Raw genomic sequence first — 19593 nt, forward strand, 5'->3', positions numbered from 1 at the left:
TCAGTGCAAAACAGGTGCATCTCTCCTGCTGTATGTGTTTACCTGAGTAGTTTCAGTGCCAGGGCCTGGGCATCAGAGGAATGTATGGTCAAATATTAACATTCTGTAAGTGACCAGTCACAAGCAGTCTGGTATCAGCAAAGTCACAGGCACCAGCCACCGTGGAGCCATTTATGCAAATGTATTCAAACTTTACTGGTGGCTCCACATGGAGGCACTGTTGTTGTGTGTACATGAGTGGAGGTCGAGTTGGAGAGAGACTATTAGGGTTATTTATTTTAAGGAAAAACTTAGACACGTAGATTTGCTTCTGTAGTTGCCAAGGACCACAACACGAACTCATTACTAAAAATAGTTACTGTTACAAGCAGTTCCTGAATAACCAAATGATTAATAATTGATATTGTGTTACAGATTGCTTCCTACTTTCTTCATGTTCCTGGTTCATGTAATGTTAGTAAGAAGTAATTAACACATCATTATTTCCTTATTACTTACTAGAATAGTAACTATTTTTTTGGCGCCCTGAAATAAAGAGCTGCAGCCTTAAAGTCACCCTCCTCGCAAAAATGTGTTTTGCTTATTGTCACCTCCGTCTAACAGCTGCTACAGCTGGAACATCTGTCTCAGTGTTACCTAAAACCCAGTGTCCAGTGTTGGCAATGTCCCAGATGGTTAGCCAAATATATCTGGCCTTAAAAGTGCACTCCAGCAATTTAGTATTGCAAATCAAATCAAATCAAATGTATTTATATAGCCCAATATCACAAATTATACATTTGTCTCAGTGTGCTTTACAGACTGTACAGGTTACGACACCCTCTGTCCTTAGACCCTCGCATCGCACAAGGAAACACTTCCTAAAAGAAACCCCAAAATTAAAGGGGGAAAAATGGAAGAAACCTCAGGGAGAGCAACTGAGGAGGGATCCCTCTCCCAGGACGGACAGACGTGCAATAGATGTCGTATGTACAGGATAAACAACATAGTACAAATACAACATTTGACAGAAATGATGTTGTGTTGCACTTCCATAACATTTGGGGACTCACAAGAGATCATAGATATCCTGACACTTTCGCAAGCTGAGTAATACTCCTCGTGTTTAGCTGTAGATTATATATTACATTTGTGCACTGACCCAGGAGATATCATGGTATTTATTAATGTATGGTCTTTAGATAGATAGATAGATAGATAGATAGATAGATAGATAGATAGATAGATAGATAGATAGATAGATAGATAGATAGATAGATAGATAGATAGATAGATAGATAGATGGATAGATGGATAGATAGATAGATAGATAGATAGATAGATAGATAGATAGATAGATAGATAGATAGATAGATAGATAGATAGATAGATAGATAGATAGATAGATAGATAGATAGATAGATAGATAGATAGACAGACAGACAGACAGACAGACAGACAGACAGATAGATAGATAGATAGATAGATAGATAGATAGATAGATAGATAGATAGATAGATAGATAGATAGATAGATAGATAGAGAGATAGATAGATATATAGATAGATAGAACTGGAAGAAGAATGTGGGTAGTGAACTCTAGATTTGACAAAAGAACAGAGAATAAAAAAAGAGGAAGAATCAACAGAGAAAATTAGGAAATAATATGATATATATAGATATCTAGATAGATAGATAGAACTGTGTCCAAGGCCTTCAACTTTGTTTAAAAAAATGCAAGTACCATCTTCTCAGCAATGTGAAGAATGTTTCATGCCCTTGTTATGTTCGGGGTCAAACTAAAATATGCACAAATAGTCAAGAATTTGAGTATTTGACACTAAACCTGTTACATTACAGCTTCAGGACTGACGGGCTGTATCACGGTCTGGTACGGGAACTGTTCTGCTCAAGTTTTGTTTTGTTCTTATTGTTTAACTCAATTGCTTATTTTAAAATATTTCATATGTATATATATATATATATATATATATATATACTGTATATATATATAATTTAATTTAGCTGATTTTGCTGAGCTGACACGCTGTCTCTCTCGTACACATTTCATTGTACCATTGACCCTGTGTTAACCTACATATGACAAATAAAATTGAAGCACATGAAGTATTAAGTACATAACATTAAATGTATCTTAGATTTTTACTTCAAATTATAATAGTTTGAGATCAAATGTTGCCTCTTATGAAAGTATTTATGTTGAAAGATGAAAAAACAAAGTGGAATAAAACAAGAGTAGCAGAATTAGAGGGAAAAGATCCAGGATGTCCTGTCATCATTGTACATTTATTCTGAGTACGAATGTCCTAACCAGGACTCTCCCTTATTGACAGCACTGTTCATTCACTTCTGCAGCCCAAAAACCAGAGGCAGGAAAGTAAGAGTTAGGGTAGCGGGGACAATGGTCTCCATGGAGACAGATGGCTTGCATTATATTCTCACACTGAGGAAAACACCTCTCTTCCATTATCGTGCTGAGCAGTCAGGATCCACCCAGTGTGATTAACTTTACACACTTGACTCCAGCCTTCTGGATGAAGATAAGAGCAACTGTCATTACCATACACCAGATCAAACACAATGCCTCCACACACTTGTGCTACTGAAGACATGTTGCCTCCTGCCGGATGTTTCTATAATCGCTTCATTCAGGTATTCTGCAAATCATGAAAGAAATGACCGATAATGTGACAGACACATTTGCATGCTGTATATAGGCCTGCCCATTTAATATTGAAAATATGGCAATAAGTCGATCTGGCATCGATCTGGCATCCACAAAGACACTTTAATGTCTTAATGTTGAGACATTTCAAAACGATATAGGCTATTACCATACGTTTGTGAGACTATAAATATGTTTTTGAATTTCTCCACTGGTTTGTATTAATAACATATATAACGTATATAAGGAAAAACAAATACAGTGTCTGATTAAATGATCTTTGAGCTGAGTTTGGTATGAGAGCAGCCCCACCGTGTTTTACCAGGAAGAACACAGAGCGTGTCGGATAAGGACAGACCTCCGGAGCAATAGGAGCTACACGGAGACGTATAGACGGAAGTTATGACTTTAATATGGCTGATAAGGGTCCGTTTTTAACTTCGTGTATTATTTTCTACCTGTCGATCGGGGCCGCAATATTCCAAATTCTCGAAGAGCCAAACTGGAAATCAGCCACAGACGAATATATCCTACAAAAGGAAAACATTTTGAAGAACTATGCCTGCTTAACAGAAGAAAGTCTGGATGAGATTTTGGAGGTATGAAACAAACAATCAAAAAACATGACTGAGATACGTTGTCCAAATAATCTAATTTATTTGAGCAATCTAATGAAATCTCGCAAAGTTATTAGATTTAATGAAATCAGTTTGTGTGTGCTGCTTTGTGCGCTTTACTAGAATGCATTCATCTACAGGTAATGAATGAGTAAAAGAGTAGCTCGTCACCTTTTCATGCCAGAACCGGTTTTTCCTGATCAGCAATAGACAACGATACCCTATATAGTTTATGTGTCATGTGAAACTACTAAAATGGTCTTTTGTGGTGATGTCCATGTGTCTTATAGCCTTACAACACAGGAAAGTTGCGAGCATTATTTATTTAAAACAGCACACGGTGTGCTGAACATGAAGGCGCATGTCCTCAACCGCAAATATTTGAATGTTTGCTTTAAGGTGTGTCTGCTTTGATGGCTGCTTGAGTAGGGATGTTGGTATTTCAGATCAGCCACAATGAACGTTTTCAATAAGTATTGTTATTGGTGTTGTTAAGGGAAAGTAGTCGCATACGTTATGGTAGGTTTTGAATGGGCTTTGTTGAGACTTTACTGTGTTTACGCTCCCAGATAGTGTCAGAGGCTGCAGGACAAGGTGTGACCATAACTGGGGACAAACAGCGCAACTCGTGGGACTGGGCCAACTCTGTCATCTTTGCTTCCACTATTGTCACCACCATTGGTTAGTATGACAGTATTTTATAAAAACACTTCATCTTTAGTAGTTTTAACTGATTTAAGTCACAGCAGTTTAATGTAACGGGATTTACATTTAAAATAAATAAGTAATAGGAATATATAATTGTAATCATGCCAAATATTTATTTATTTACTTTTTATTTTATTCGTGAGAGAGTAGTGTACTACTAGCCATTTCTTAAATGCAAGACTAAAAGACAGTCAACGTTTAATACTACTATATTACTTTGCAATAAGATAATTTATGAATGATTCATACAGTAGTCATAAAGAACACAAAGACAACCTTTGTCAACTCTTGAAATCATTTTGAAGACTTATTAGCAACTGAGAAACACCCAGCCCTGTGTAATGAACTACTACCATCAAGAACAAGGACAATAAAATTGCAGTTGTAAATGTTAATTTTTAATTCCTGGATTTGTAAATAAATTCTTCGCAAATGATCAAACGAAGGTCTTCCTGCAAAATGAATACCTAAGCAAGTTAAAAAGACAAAGCAAGTAATACTAGAGGATGACAACCCACATTTTATTATATTTTATTTCCCATCTGTAAAGGATTGATAAATGACTTGATAACCAATAATAAAGTCAATATCCATCCATCCATCCATCGTCTACCGCTTATCCGGGATCGGGTCGCGGGGGCAGCAGCTCCAGTAAGGAACCCCAATCTTCCCTTCTCCGGGCCACATCCTCCAGCTCCGACTGGGGGATCCTGAGGCGTTCCCAGGCCAGTGAGGAGATATAATCTCTCCACCGAGTCCTGGGTCTTCCCCGGGGTCTCCTCCCAGCTGGACGTGCCTGGAACACCTCCCTAGGGAGGCGCCCAGGTGGCATCCTTACTAGATGCCCGAACCACCTCAACTGGCTCCTTTCAACGTAAAGGAGCAGCGGCTCTACTCCGAGTCTCTCACGGATGGCTGAGCTTCTCACCCTATCTCTAAGGGAGACGCCAGCCACCCGTCTGAGAAAACCCATTTCGGCCGCTTGTACCCGTGATCTCGTTCTTTCGGTCATGACCCAGCCTTCATGACCATAGGTGAGGGTAGGAACGAAGATCGACCGGTATATTGAGAGCTTTGCCTTCTGGCTCAGCTCTCTTTTCGTCACAACGGTGCGGTAAAGTGACTGTAATACCGCCCCCGCTGCGCCGATTCTCCGGCCAATCTCTCGCTCCATTGTCCCCTCACTCGCGAACAAGACCCCGAGGTACTTGAACTCCTTCACTTGGGGTAATGGCTCATTCCCTACCCGGAGTAGGCAATCCACCGGTTTCCTGCTGAGAGCCATGGCCTCAGATTTGGAGGTGCTGATCCTCATCCCAACCGCTGCACACTCGGCTGCGAACCGATCCAGTGAGTGTTGAAGGTCACAGACCGATGATGCCATAAGGACCACATCATCTGCAAAGAGCAGCGATGAGATCCTCAGGTCACCGAACTGCAACCCCTCTCCTCCACGACTACGCCTCGATATCCTATCCATGAAAATCACGAACAGGATTGGTGATAAAGCGCAGCCCTGGCGGAGGCCAACATTCACGGGAAACGAGTCCGACTTACTGCCGAGTATCCGGACACAACTCTCGCTTTGGGCGTACAGGGATTGGATGGCCCTCAAAAGTGACCCCCTCACCCCATACTCCCGCAGCACCTCCCACAGTATCACCCGGGGGACCCGGTCATACGCCTTCTCCAGATCCACAAAACACATGTAGACCGGATGGGCGTACTCCCAGGCCCCCTCCAGGATCCTTGTAAGAGTAAAGAGTTGGTCTGTTGTTCCACGACCAGGACGGAATCCGCATTGTTCCTCTTCAATCAGAGGTTCGACTACCGGCCGAACCCTCCTTTCCAGTACCTTGGAGTAGACTTTACCAGGGAGGCTGAGAAGTGTGATACCCCTGTAGTTGGCACACACTCTCTGGTCCCCCTTTTTAAATAGGGGAACCACCACCCCGGTCTGCCAACCCCTAGGCACTGTCCCAGACTTCCACGCAATGTTGACGAGGCGTGTCAACCAAGACAGCCCCTCAACACCCAAAGCCTTCAGCATTTCTGGACGGATCTCATCAACCCCTGCGGCTTTGCCACTGTGGAGTTGTTTGACTACCTCAGTGACTTCCATCAGGGAAATTGACGATGATCCCCCATCAGCTTCCAGCTCTGCCTCAACCATAGAGGGCGTGTTAGTCGGATTCAGGAGTTCCTCAAAGTGCTCCTTCCAGCGGCCGATAACCTTCTCAGTTGAAGTCAGCAGGGTCCCACCCTTGCTGTACACAGCTTGGATGGTTCCTCGCTTCCCCCTCCTGAGGTGCCTGATGGTTTTCCAGAAGCACCTTGGTGCCGACCGAAAGTCCTTCTCCATAGCTTCTCCGAACTTCTCCCACACCCGCTGCTTTGCCTCTGACACGGCAGAAGCTGCCGCCCTTCTAGTCCTTCGATACCCTGCAACTGTTTCCGGAGTCCTCCCGGATAACATAACCCGGAAGGACTCCTTCTTCAGTCGGACGGCTTCCCTGACCACCGGGGTCCACCACGGTGTTCGAGGGTTACCGCCCCTTGAGGCACCTAAGACCTTGAGACCACAGCTCATCACCGCAGCTTCAGCAATAGAGGTTTTGAACATCGCCCACTCAGGTTCAATGCCCCCAACCTCCACAGGGATGGCTGAAAAGCTCCGCCGGAGGTGTGAGTTAAAGATCCCCAGGACAGGGGCTTCCTCCAGACGTTCCCAGTTCACCCGCACTACCCGTTTGGGTTTACCAGGTCTGTCCAGAGTCTTCCCCCACCCCTTGATCCAACTCACCACCAGATGGTGATCAGTCGACAGCTCCGCCCCTCTCTTCACCCGAGTGTCCAAAACATGCGGCCTCAGATCAGATGATACGATTACGAAATCGATCATTGACCTTTGGCCTAGGGTGCTCTGGTACCACGTGCACTTATGAGCATCCTTATGTTCGAACATGGTGTTTGTTATGGCCATTCCATGACTAGCACAGAAGTCCAACAACAAACGACCGTTCGGGTTTAGATCAGGGAGGCCCTTCCTCCCAATCACGCCTCTCCAGGTGTCTCCATCGTTTCCCACGTGTGCGTTGAAGTCTCCCAGCAAGACTACGGAGTCCCCTACTGGAGCCACCTGCAGGGCTCCATTCAGGGTCTCCAAGAAGGCCGAATACTCAGAACTGCGGTTTGGGGCATAGGCACAAACAACAGTCAGAGTTTTCCCCCCCATAACCCGAAGGCGTAGGGAGGCGACCCTCTCGTCCACCGGGATAAACTCCAACGTGGCGGCGCTCAGCCGGGGGCTAGTGAGTATCCCCACCCCGGCCCGAGGCCTCACACCTTGGGCAACTCCGGAGAAGAATAGAGTCCAACCCCTATCCAGGAGTACAGTTCCAGAGCCAAGACTGTGCGTGGAGGTAAGCCCCACCAGATCCAACTGGTAGCGATCCACCTCCCGCACTAGTTCCGGCTCCTTTCCCCACAGAGAGGTGACGTTCCACGTCCCCAGAGCCAGCCTCTGCTGCCCGGGTCTGGTCCGTCGAGGTCCCTGACCATCACTGCCACCCGTGTGACAGCGCACCCGACCCCAGCGGTTTTTCCCATGAGTGGTGGGCCCACAGGATGGATGGATGGGAGGCACCACGTAGCTTCTTCGGGCTGTGCCCGACCGGGCTCCGTGGCAAACCCGGCCACCAGGCGCTCGCTGTCGGGCCCTGCCTCTGGGCCTGGCTCCAGACGGGGGCCCCGGGCTTCCTCCGGGCAGGGTCTCTCCTTTCCTTTCCCTTTCTTTCATGAAGTCGTTTTTGATAATAAAGTCAATATGTGTGTGTTAATATTTACTCTTGTTATCTACAGGTTTTGGTAATGTTGCTCCTAAGACTAAAGGTGGCCGTGTGTTCTGCATCCTGTATGGTCTGTGTGGGATCCCCCTGTGTCTGGTATGGATCAGCCAGCTGGGTTCATTCTTTGGAGACCGGGCCAAACGTCTGTCCCAGGTTCTGATCCGTAAAGGTGTTTCAGTGGTAAGAATCTGACTGAAAGCTGGAGTTAAACTGCAGCTCCATCAAGTTATTTTAATAAAGATGTTATGTGTTTCATTTCTCCCTTCCACCAGAAAAAGGTCCAGTTAATCTGTACAGCCTTATTCCTGTTATGGGGGCTGCTCGTGCACCTGGTGATCCCTCCATTTGTTTTCATGTCTATGGAAGGATGGAGCTACCTGGATGGCCTCTACTTCTCTTTCATCACACTCACAACGGTTGGTTTTGGAGATTATGTGGCAGGTAGGTTTGAATAATAGCATAACATAAGTCATTTCTTCTGAGGTTAATGTTTCTCTGAGGTTTTTATGTGGGTAGAAACTTTTAGTTTTGTCAAACCCTTTGTTAGAAATGTCACACAGTATCACCGACTCTCATTTCAGGTGTAAATCCAAACATCCAATACCCCAGACTGTACAGAGTGTTTGCCGAGTTATGGATCTACATGGGCCTAGCCTGGCTGTCTCTGTTCTTCAGCTGGAACGTCCACATGGTAGTTGAAGCTCACAAGGTGCTTAAGAAAAGAAGACACAGGCACAGACACTACGATGAGGAACCCAACTCTGTAGAGGAGAAGCACAACCCAGAAGTAAGGAGGTCTGTTATCGACATCTTCAACTTCCTATCAAAGGAGGAGGAAGACTACGGCACTGTCATCAAGGCTATTGGGTCGACAGCAAATAATCTACAGCCTGCAAACAACATAAATCGCTCCAAGAGCTGCAGCGACATCTTGGCCAACAACATCCAGACGCTGGATCAGTCGCCTCGTCACAGACGCATGATCAGCATCAGTGAAGTGTTCATAAATGCAATTGCTGGGGCGGACAAACAGGAAAACGAGGTGCGTCTTATAATACAAGAAAGCAACGGAGACACTGAACCTGCACAATGTGTGAGGGCGGATAATGAGAAGGACAGTTGTGCATCTGATTCAGAAACTGAAGGCATCACATTCACTGTACCTACCAAAGATGCCATGGAAGAGGAAAGTGTGCAGCATCCTGATGGTGGGGGAACTAGGTTTACAATATCCAAGGTAGTAGATGTAAAGTTGTTAATGGACAAAGATGAAAAAGGATAAAACATCTTTCTAAAAATACCTTTTCTTATACCTTTACCAAAACTGTGGAAACAGTCAGGCTATGTAGTGTAAAGGAGATTAATATGAAAATATTATAAATACTCTTCTTTATTAAGAAAACAAACACATTTTGTGAAAATGATACTAAGTGAATGTTAGACGGTTTCCTCCTTTAAAATGACATGCAAACAATGAGCCAATGTCTGTATCAGGTACAATATTACTCTTTTATTTTGTAAATAGTGAATCAAGATTTAATCTTTTCATCCTATATCCATCCAAATCTTTTTCTTACATCAGTTATATGATTACACATTTGTGATTATAGATACAAAAGAGACAGATTATTGTAAATCACAATACAGGGCTTTGTGGATAACAGAGCCAATAAGCAACTTTCCCTCATAGCGAGCTGCCACACTGGAGCCGGTGAGCTCATGGCCGTCATCAGCGTACTCCTGGCTCACCACTGGCTGCTCTGAGAGAATGTTCTTGATCCGGATGACCTGGAGGAAACAGGAAAACATTTACCAGGCAAATTATACATAACATGGCTAAAATATTATTTCATTAGAAACTAAAAAACAACAACAAAAAACACTAACCTCGGAGCCGGGTGGATCTTCAAGGTTATATTTTGACAACTTCAAGCCATTTGGATGACAACCCAGCCAGAGGTCACCTGTAGTGTAGTCCACCTCGATGTTATCACAGAGGGACCCAACAGCTACAGACTGGTTGGAAACATTACATATAGTAAACTTATGATTATATTCTGTCTTCTAGAAATACTGATACAAAGTGTAGAGTAAAGCATGTATGAATATTGTTTTTAGGATTACGTTGCAATAAAAGCATAGTAATGGTGATGTAAAAAATCACTTTAATTGCTTTCTTGCAAAGAGTTAAATGTGAATAATTATATCTCATATTTGTATGTCAAATATGAAGCAACAGCCAGCAGCTGGTTAGCTAGAAACAGGGAAACAGTTATCCTGCCTCTGTCCAAGTGAAATAAATCCACCTGCTATTACTAACTCCTACAAAGCTCAACAACACATTATATCTCGTATTATAATTTTTTAAACTGAAGAGTAAAATTAACAACTTCAGGTTTTACTGCTGGGGTTACTGGCCGTCGCTTCATATTAACCTAAGAGAGTAGTGTCGATCTTCTGATCTAAATTCTGAATGAACGCAATAAGACCGTTTCCAAAAACTATTCCTTTAATTGTTTTGCTCAAGAAAATAAGAAAACACTGTATTACCTTCTGATGCACTAATTGTTCCCCTTCTTGTCTCTCATAAACGTCGACCTCGTGGTCAAGGATATCTGAAATATAAATATGCCTGTAAAAAGAAAAGAATACCTGTTTTATTTATTTAACATTACAAAGGAAACATATTTCTGTGGAAAAACATTCAGTTTAAAAAGCGTGCACATGCAGCGACTGCTAAAATGAATTGAGAATAACCGTCTGTCAGGTGATATGTTGATGCCATTTGCAGACATAAAGCCATTGGCTGCTACCCTCACTGCCGTTGGACTGTAATACACCACCTCACACCAGGGGAGACCCAGGATCAGACACAACAAGTGGAGTGAATGGTTGAGAAAGTAGTGATCATTTGTGGCGTAGAAGCTCTCCACTCCGACTGCAACAATGTCATTTACACTGAAAGACACGATGAATGAGATTAAAAAAGCATATAGAGATTGTCAAATGTAAAATGTGTGATACTGTGAAGGTTTTATTGTACAGTACATACCTGTAGAGTAGAGGGTGGGTGATGGTTTGTAGGTGCACAAGTGTGTTCTCCTGAACAAAACGAAAGATCTCCACTTCGCTTTTGTGGTGAGGGTGATTGACAACAAACAGGTAAACAGAGTCATCTGCAAACAAACAACAATGTGTTGTCATTATTCTCCTCTTTTACCTTTACAATACAACCATCATGCACATTTCTCTCAGGACCTCACATTGTTGAACTTCAAATTTAAAAAAAGATTTCAGTCCTTGTTGATTTGGCGACCCACGCAGTTACTATGGTAACAGCGAGTGAGGTTTAACGCCACAGACCTGTCAACATTGGAATTTCAAAATAAGGGACATTTTCTGGCGGACTCCGTCCATACCTTAACAGCTCTCAGCCACCCAGCCCCCATATAATGTAAATGTAAACACATAAAGGACGGGTATATACATGTTTATTTAAAGTATATATTACTTGTACAGACATCTTTATAAGATTTATGCATTTTATTTATTAGTTATTATCATCAATTTATTTGATGATGGATGAGTTGTGTGACTTTCGTTTCCCCCGACGAGGACTTCCTTGCGATGTCAGAGTCTGGAAACATGTCCGCTACACTGCGACTGAAATCAGTCGCAGAAGCTGAAGGCTACATTATCTTTGGCCGCAAAGCATCGACAGTTCTTGTCACACATGAAGTCATTGACAGTGAATGTTTTTGTGCCTCGTGCTTGTGCTTGGATGATTTTTCTTGCTGGCGAACATCGCTAACATCTTTACAAAAAGCACGAGTTTGCCCGACTCTGCTTTTTATTAAATAAGGGAAGGTCTCCTCCCATTTGGCAGGTACTTGCATAACGTTTTAACTTTGTTGGCAGGTACAACTGCGTCTCCATCTATCTCCCGTTCACGGACTCTCATCCATATTCTCTCGTCTTCTTCTTCTGTGTTATTGTGCCTGTTTTCTTCTTCTGTGTGTTTACTGGCGGATAATGTTTTTCAGCTAAAGTTAAACATAATACTGCCACCTGCTCTACCGGAGGCCACTTTACCACTGTACACTATTTTAAATTAGGTGAAAGGTTAAAAACACGGGATAATTACGGGAAAATATTTAAACGGGAGGACAGCGGGATAGAAAGAAAAATACGGGATAATCCCGGGAAAAACGGGAGGGTTGATAGGTTTTGTAGAACGATCACAGTACAGTGCGTTTCCTGTGGCTCCTTCACAATAAAAGCTGTTTGTCCAGTTGATGCATTTTACTGTGAAGCAACAGCTGTGGGAAATGTTGGGTTAGCAGTAGCAGTAACTGAAGACAGCTCTAATATGGCTGTAGGGAAATAAACAGCCAAGTCTGATAACAATGAGTCCAAAGTACAAACTGTAACACTGGATTGCATTCTTGTGAATCAAATCCCCCGAGTGAAAATAATTGTACTCCCTTGTGGGAAGGGTGGACTCTGCCACTACCAATAAAAAACACATTTTATAGAGCTAATTACTGAATGTAAATATATTAAATGCTTATTGCAGAAGAAATACAGACCATAAATAATAGCAAACATGTGGTTAGATTTCTTGGAAAATATTAAGGATTCTAACTTTAAAAACATGTGTTCTTATTGTTCATTCGTTTTACTTTTTGTATTTGTTTCCCCCTTATTTTTAATTAGTTGTTAAAAACGGCTTTTTTGGTGGTCCACTTTTTAAAATTCAAATATCTGGGGCAGTGGAGTAAGATCCTTAAATACAAAAAATACAAAGGTCCTCTAAAGCCTGGCTAGTAATATAAATAAAACCAACATTTCTAGTTACATAGATGAATGCACTACTCCATCTATTTTTTACTAAAATGTTCTATTTTATGGAAGTATTTTGGATGACCTTGTGACCGGTACATCATGTACCACAACAGTATTACTGTATAACTAAAGTCAGAGCTTTGTTGCATGTTTGAACACATTCTTTGTTCGGTATTTTCAAGGTAATATGTGATTTTAACTACTGGTTTCCCATTGTGTTCCATGCTCTGTAATTAACTGACTTATTATATACTATAACATTTTGCCTTTATTGTTCAACAGTTATCTTTTTGTTTGCTTTTCCTGTCTTTTCAAGCCTTTTTTTTCACCATTTGTTGCATCATTTGCAATGTCAACTTGATTAAAATCATATAATATGAATTCACATTGACCAATGAAAGGTGTCTCATGCTTAATGTTAACAATGACATTTGACAATTGTGTTATAATTTCATGCACATTATTTATTTTCTTTGTTCTATGGTTGAGATGTTGCACCTGATTTGTGCTTTACCTGCTTCATCGATGTACACACTAATGCCATGTGGGTTGAAAGTGGTTAGGTTCAACTCTCCTTTGATTTGCAGCTCCACTGGAGTTGGCTTCGGGTGCAGCAGATCCAAAATGTAAATTTTCCCAGGTTCATCAGGGGACGAAGGAAATCCAGGATAATTCAACCCCTAAGTGTAAAACACTGCATGTAAGATGTTGGTGCAGCTCTGCGATTTGGCTTTAGGATGTCATTACTTAATGACCGTAGTAATAATAATAATAATGTAATAATACTTAATAAATTATGTCAACTAACTGGTAATCACAGCTAATTTAAGACAGTTGACCATAACATAATGTAGAGGATTATTTAAGGAAACGGCAGTGATGCAGTGGTTAAAATGCATGCAACAATGCTACAATTTTGATAACATACTGTGCTTAGAAAGGCCAGTCCATTCTTTAGTATTGTGATATCCTCTGCCCCATGTTCTGCACAAAACAAAAAAAATATTGCATATTATACTGTCCTTTCATTTTAATACCTAAACATTACCACACTGCTGACCCTTCACCTACTCTCAGTAAACTGGACTTGAAACTTTTCCAAGTATGCTCACATACAGAAATGCGTTTAAATGACAGAACGTTATAGGCTATGTAAATCTGAAAATTAAGACAATGAAATTAAACTAAAGTTATCTCACCAACATCCTTCAAGTAATGACAGTTGAGATGTTTCACAGGAATCTCTCTGGTAGCAAGGGTCATTTCCCTGGAGAGAATTCAAATACAACAAAAGGTTTTCATAGGAAAACGGAACCTGCAATTATACCATAATTATTGTGTCAGCCGCAGAGTTTTGTTACTCATCAACCTGTTATCCCTGCATTCGATACTTTATCTTTTACTTTCTGGAGTTAACAACCACTGTCAACATTGAAGCAGAACAAAACCTCTCTCAATACCTCCATATCTGATTTACTGCAACAACAAAAAAAAAAACTTACTTTAGTTTAAGAATTCGGAGTACAATGAATGCTGCAAAGGCAACAACAACAGCAGCAGCCAGTAGTTTCTTCACGGCAGTCATGTTTAAGAAAAGGTCCGTAATGCAGGATGACTTCTTAAGAGTGACTTTACATAGCCACGCCGAAAACGGAGGTAGTGTGTAAACACACTGACTTTCTTGTGGGAGGGATAACAACATCTGCCAAGATTAATATTCATTTTTTGTGCAGTCACGTTTTATACAGCATTGTTACTGTAAACAAGACAAAATACAGTTGCAGCATGACTCTCTTCAATGTTTTATTTACATTCAAATGGCATAAACAAATATGACAATAGAAATTAAAACATGTAAAAACATTCAGTTACATACAATGCATCTGTACAGATTTCACGTTTTCAGATGACCAGCTAAAAATATTCCTTTCATGATACACAGCAAAGAAAATATTAATGAATTCTTTTACATGTTTGATTTAATTGTTTACTTGTTTGTACTCATTTCATAGTGGTTTAAGTATCTGGGCAGTTCAGTAACTTCTGTGTATGAGACCACTTTTAAATATGCTGTTGTACTTAGGGCTGATTGCTAGAAAAACACAAATCGATCCATCTTCCCATCAGCCCCTCCTGCTGGATCTACAATTACTTTTTTCTGGGTCTATTATCAGATGCTGTCTAGTACAACAGGGTAACCCATTTGATTGATGTAATATCCATGTATAACCATAATTGTCTTGTGTGATGAGAGCTTTGCAAAAGAAGGTAAATGTTACAGAGTAAATGCCTAGTTCAAATCACAGCACAGGGCTTTATGGAACACAGTGCCAATAAGCAACTTCCCCCCATAGGTAGCTGCTACAGAGGAGCCTATGATCACATGGCCGTCGTCCTCATATACCCGAGTCACCACTGGCTGATCAGAATGAATGTTTTGGATTTGGATGACCTGAAGAAAACATAATCATGAGAAAGGAACAATTATAAAAAAGGAGATGAATGAGTGTGAATAGACAGATCTGCTGTTTAGGTAAGCGGATTATTTTGTCTGTTTTTGCAATGCCGTCAGGCTTCTCACAATTTACTTTCTACTAAAAGTGAATGGACAAACCTCCGATCCAGGTGGGTCCTTTGGATCAAACATGATAGCTTTCCACGCATTAGGGTGACAGCCTAACCACAGGTCACCACTTTCAGCATCCACTTCCACGTTGTCACAGAGTGAATTCACAGCCACAGCCTGGTGATGTGTCATGGACAAGGTTATGATTATAAATGCATCTTGGTGTCTTGCCTTACCTTACCTTAAATAACAATTCTGGCATTATTTCATTTTGTTTTTATCTCAAATACAGTTTAGTTTTGGTGTATGTTGGTTCATGCTGCGTTTTAATCATGTTACCTGAAGATTATTGAATATTTGTGCCTACTCTTACTTGTATTTTGAAGTAAAGATTTTGAAAAAATTATAATAATTCAAGTTACGCCCAATAAAGAAGTAAACTTATATAACAAAATATCCGTCATCGTCATGTCACATTCACAATGGGGGAGTGAAAAGAACACTTATGTTTTTCCTAAGAGTTTCCTCTACCATTGTCTTGGGGGGGGCGCAGCGCCCCCTCCCAGGACAATAGTAGGGGAAAGACTGCAGTCTCTGTGCTCTACAGGCTTCCTTTGACCTCATGTTTGTTTTTTGCTCAAGAACACACTGTGTACTGTGGGACCTTATCTAGACAGTTGTGTGTCTTTCCAAATCATGTCCAATTAATGTAATGTACCACAGGTGGACAAGGTGTAGGAACATCTCAACGATGATCAATAGAGATGGGATGCTCCGGATGTCACTGCAAAGGGTCTGAATACTTATGTCAATGGGAAATTGTTTCTTATTTTTAATAAATTTGCAAACATTTCTAAAATTATGTTATCACTTTATCATTATGAGGTATCGAGTGTAGATTGATGGGGGAAAAATGTATTTAAACAATTGTAACATACCAAAATGTGAAAACATTAAAGGGGTCTGAATACTTTCTGAACCCACTGTATTAGTTTCATTCCTCAAAATTTGTAATAAAAAAATAAATCATGAGTGTCTATGTATAATAATAATAATAATAATAATAATAATAATAATAATAATAATAATAATAATAATAATAATAATAATAATAATAATAATAATAGCAAAAGTATAAAATGTTTAATTATTAAAGCTGATTCTTGAAATTTAGAATTTTCTTACCTTCACCGACACCAATGTATTGTCTTCTTTCCTCTCCAACACATGCACATTGTGGTCAAATAGATCTGCCACATATATATGCCTACAAATGAAAAAGATTATTAAAAAGAAGAAATTTCAGACATTTGAATCATGACCATACACACAGCCCTGCATATCAATCTTACCTTTTGTCTGGGGATATATTAATGCCATTTGCAAAGTAATATCCCTCAGAGACCACTTTGACTTCCTCAGGACTGTAGTACACAACATTAGTCCAGGGCTGACTCAAAAGAGGCTCCAACCAACTTTTAAGAAATGCATTGGTAAAGTAGCGATCATTGGTTGCATAGAAGCTATCCACTCCCACCGCCAAAATATCGTTTACACTTGAAAGACAAATCAGAATTACAAAATGATTATTGTGAACAATAATTACATTCGTAATCACAATGTGCAAATGTTTTTTGAGTAACTATGTTATAACACAGGATAGATGTTTGCAGACTGACTTCATTGACTAAATCTCAAGTGCAGTTCATGGTAGGTAGAATTTAAATGTCACCATACCTGCGGAGAAGTTCATGTTTTATGGTTTTCAGATGCACCAGTGAATGGTCGTCCTCAACATATTGAAACAGCTCTACTTGGCTTTTGTGTTGAGGATGATTGACAACAAACAGGTATATTGCGTAATCTGATGAGAAACAAGGAAAGTAGAGACATTCATGACTTCAAATCATGCTGTTCTGGTTATAAATGCATCAGAATCACGTCTGTGGTTTTAGATTTTCCTCCAAAAAGAAGACCATGCATTTTTCGTACAAATAAACTTTTTTTTTTTTTAGCATCGACATATCAAAAAGAAAAATGTACTTATTGTGTACATTTCTTTATACATGTAATTTGAAATATAGTGACACACCTAAGATAGTGCACAAATATCAGCTACTCCCATTACACCCACATGGTACACATTACGAATATCACAGCAGGCAAATCACAACAGAATGTCCACATGCACACGTTCACAAAATAACTAACTACAAACTGTTTTCTGTAGTAACAGTACAGTCCACTGGACAGAAAATTAAATGATTCTACTATTGCAAAATGTACTTCCATTTCTGCTATTAATGTGTACCTATTGTTAAATATAAATGTTGTTAAAACTGGATCGAAGTGAAAAAGAAGTAGAAATTCACGTTTGCCCTGAAGGAGCTATCTTGTAGAGACTTGTGCGTGTGACGTGTGCAACCACATATAAGGGATTTTACCACTTGGATCGATGTATACACTGATGCCATGAGGGTTGAATGATTCCAGATCAAAGTTTCTTGGCATGCGCAGCTCCACCGGTTTCATCCGAGGATCTGTCATATCAAGGGAGAAGATCTTTCCTGTCGCATCTGAGGATGGCATTCCAGGAAACTTCAGACCCTTGAGATATAAAAATTGAAATACTTAATTATGCAGAACGTATAAAACATTACAGAGTGGGTTAGGAAAGATCAGGCCTTTGGTCAGACTTAGTGGCACATTTTGTGGTATAACCCATAATGTATTTTTTCACCCCAGCACCTGAACAACACACTTTTCTGCAGTTTAAGAATTGCTAGCAGAGTAGCCTACATGTTAAGAGAAAAGCAGGGAGATTAATTAATGAAAACAATTGTTAGTTGCAGCTCTAATAAATAAAAATACATTTCATGTATTAAAAAAAGAGTTAGGCTCATTTCAACATAACAATAAATCGAGGTTAACAGACCTGACTGACGTATGGGAAGAGAGCCCGGTCACAAGGGGACAAAGCTCACTTTTCTGAGTTTGGCTGCTCTACAACTCAAATACTTACAGTGCTGATAAACGCGAGCCCGTCTCCCATGATCGTTATATCCTCCGAGCCATAATCTGAAATTAGCATTACGACAGTTGCACAGTTAATTTGAATTATGTTTCCTATTTTTTCCTTTTGCTACATTTTGTTACATGCGGTGTTACATACCTAGATTTTTGAGTGCAAAACAGTTGGGAAGGTGATTTTGGACTAGCTCCCTTGAAGCAAAAGTCCTTTTCCTGAAATGTTTACAACACAGACGGTAGCCAAGAAATAATTAAAAAACTTGTATTAAACGAAAAAGCAAACACCGAAACATAGCAACGTTTCGACATGAGGTTTATTTCGGTTTTACCTGAGGTTAACGATTCTCTCTCCAAGCAGTGCCGATAAGGCAGCTATTACAATCGAGATGAAGGCTACTTTTCCCATTTTGTAATCACAATATACAAGTTTTACAAACAATTGAAGTTCCAGGCTACTGCAAATACTGCAGCTGAGGCGTATCACAGCAAGCTCAACCAATGCTGCATTCAAGACTATCGGAAATATGTGGCATCAATTAACATCGCTATACTGCATTTTGTGCATTTATACCTCTCTATCTATACTTAACCTCAATCATTTACCTTGACATTTATACATTGGCCAAATGTATCGTGCAGCTGCAGGACAAATGTAGCCCCTCATAAAATAAAATGAAGGACATTTAAATTTGTTATGAAAAAAGAATCGTACCAAAAATAACTTGAACACGAGAAGTTATTAGTGTCTGTGATTTCCAATACTTGACACAGACCAGAATAAAGCATGATTGTTGGGTGTTTGGAGCTACTAATTCCGCAGCCACATTTCTTCTAAAAACAGCTATAATGCTAGTGTACTGCTAGTGTACTGCCAATATATCTACAAAAAGATTTCACTTGTGGGAATTTGAAGTCCTTTCCAACGCGTGGTGGTGCAAAAGATGAGGTCCTCCAGAATATGCGTTTGACACTTTATTTTTGATTTATGTCCAAACAAAAAAACATCTACTATCGCGCACGCACACACGCACGGTAAAAAACAAAAAACTGTGTGACTTCCTAGTTCCTACACTTGTGTCCCGTGAGTCCCCTGTGTAACCTACGTAACCACCGGGATTACTCACAGGTGCGCCGTTGAAACACACCCACGTACACACACATCAAAATGGGTCCTTAATTGTTACTGTAGAATAACATAAGAATTCAACACCATAAACAGTTGAGCCAAGGAAAACTACGTAATGCAAGTATGTTTTATTTATTTGTTTAGTCCATAATGTTCACATAATGTGACCGTAGGGGAAGAGGTCATCC

The 19593-nt window shown here is 40.5% G+C and overlaps 3 protein-coding genes across 6 annotated transcripts; 1 reads left to right on the forward strand and 2 right to left on the reverse strand.

Moving 5' to 3' along the window:
* Positions 1 to 2594: 2594 nt before the first annotated feature.
* On the forward strand, positions 2595 to 9291 carry LOC115021841 (potassium channel subfamily K member 5-like). Of its 2 annotated transcripts, none has more exons than XM_029452556.1 (5): positions 2595 to 2652; positions 3852 to 3963; positions 7852 to 8018; positions 8111 to 8279; positions 8420 to 9291. In XM_029452556.1, exons 1-5 carry the CDS (start codon positions 2611 to 2613, stop codon positions 9118 to 9120), a joined length of 1191 nt encoding a protein of 396 aa, XP_029308416.1. In that variant the 5' UTR covers positions 2595 to 2610; the 3' UTR covers positions 9121 to 9291. The 2 variants fall into 2 exon arrangements, with proteins under 2 accessions (XP_029308416.1, XP_029308415.1); XM_029452555.1 differs by lacking the exon at positions 2595 to 2652 and adding an exon at positions 2886 to 3264.
* A 37-nt stretch (positions 9292 to 9328) lies between these two features.
* Positions 9329 to 14342, reverse strand: LOC115021843 (serum paraoxonase/arylesterase 2-like). The gene is made up of 9 exons (XM_029452557.1): positions 14186 to 14342; positions 13883 to 13950; positions 13612 to 13667; positions 13198 to 13363; positions 10891 to 11014; positions 10596 to 10796; positions 10389 to 10470; positions 9726 to 9854; positions 9329 to 9626 (listed from the first exon to the last, which is right to left on the reverse strand). Exons 1-9 carry the CDS (start codon positions 14266 to 14268, stop codon positions 9465 to 9467), a joined length of 1071 nt encoding a protein of 356 aa, XP_029308417.1. The 5' UTR covers positions 14269 to 14342; the 3' UTR covers positions 9329 to 9464.
* A 130-nt stretch (positions 14343 to 14472) lies between these two features.
* On the reverse strand, positions 14473 to 19341 carry LOC115021251 (serum paraoxonase/arylesterase 2-like). 3 transcript variants are annotated; one of them, XM_029451536.1, is made up of 9 exons: positions 18992 to 19341; positions 18422 to 18492; positions 18272 to 18327; positions 17694 to 17856; positions 16987 to 17113; positions 16602 to 16805; positions 16435 to 16516; positions 15298 to 15426; positions 14473 to 15135 (listed from the first exon to the last, which is right to left on the reverse strand). In XM_029451536.1, the coding sequence occupies exons 1-9, from the start codon at positions 19063 to 19065 to the stop codon at positions 14974 to 14976; spliced, it is 1068 nt and encodes a 355-aa protein (XP_029307396.1). In that variant the 5' UTR covers positions 19066 to 19341; the 3' UTR covers positions 14473 to 14973. The 3 variants fall into 3 exon arrangements, with proteins under 3 accessions (XP_029307396.1, XP_029307397.1, XP_029307395.1); XM_029451537.1 differs by having other exon boundaries at positions 18883 to 18996; XM_029451535.1 differs by lacking the exon at positions 18992 to 19341 and adding an exon at positions 18609 to 18848.
* Positions 19342 to 19593: the final 252 nt, after the last annotated feature.

The sequence above is a fragment of the Cottoperca gobio genome, chromosome 16, assembly GCF_900634415.1.
Source record: "Cottoperca gobio chromosome 16, fCotGob3.1, whole genome shotgun sequence".
NCBI lineage: Eukaryota > Metazoa > Chordata > Actinopteri > Perciformes > Bovichtidae > Cottoperca > Cottoperca gobio.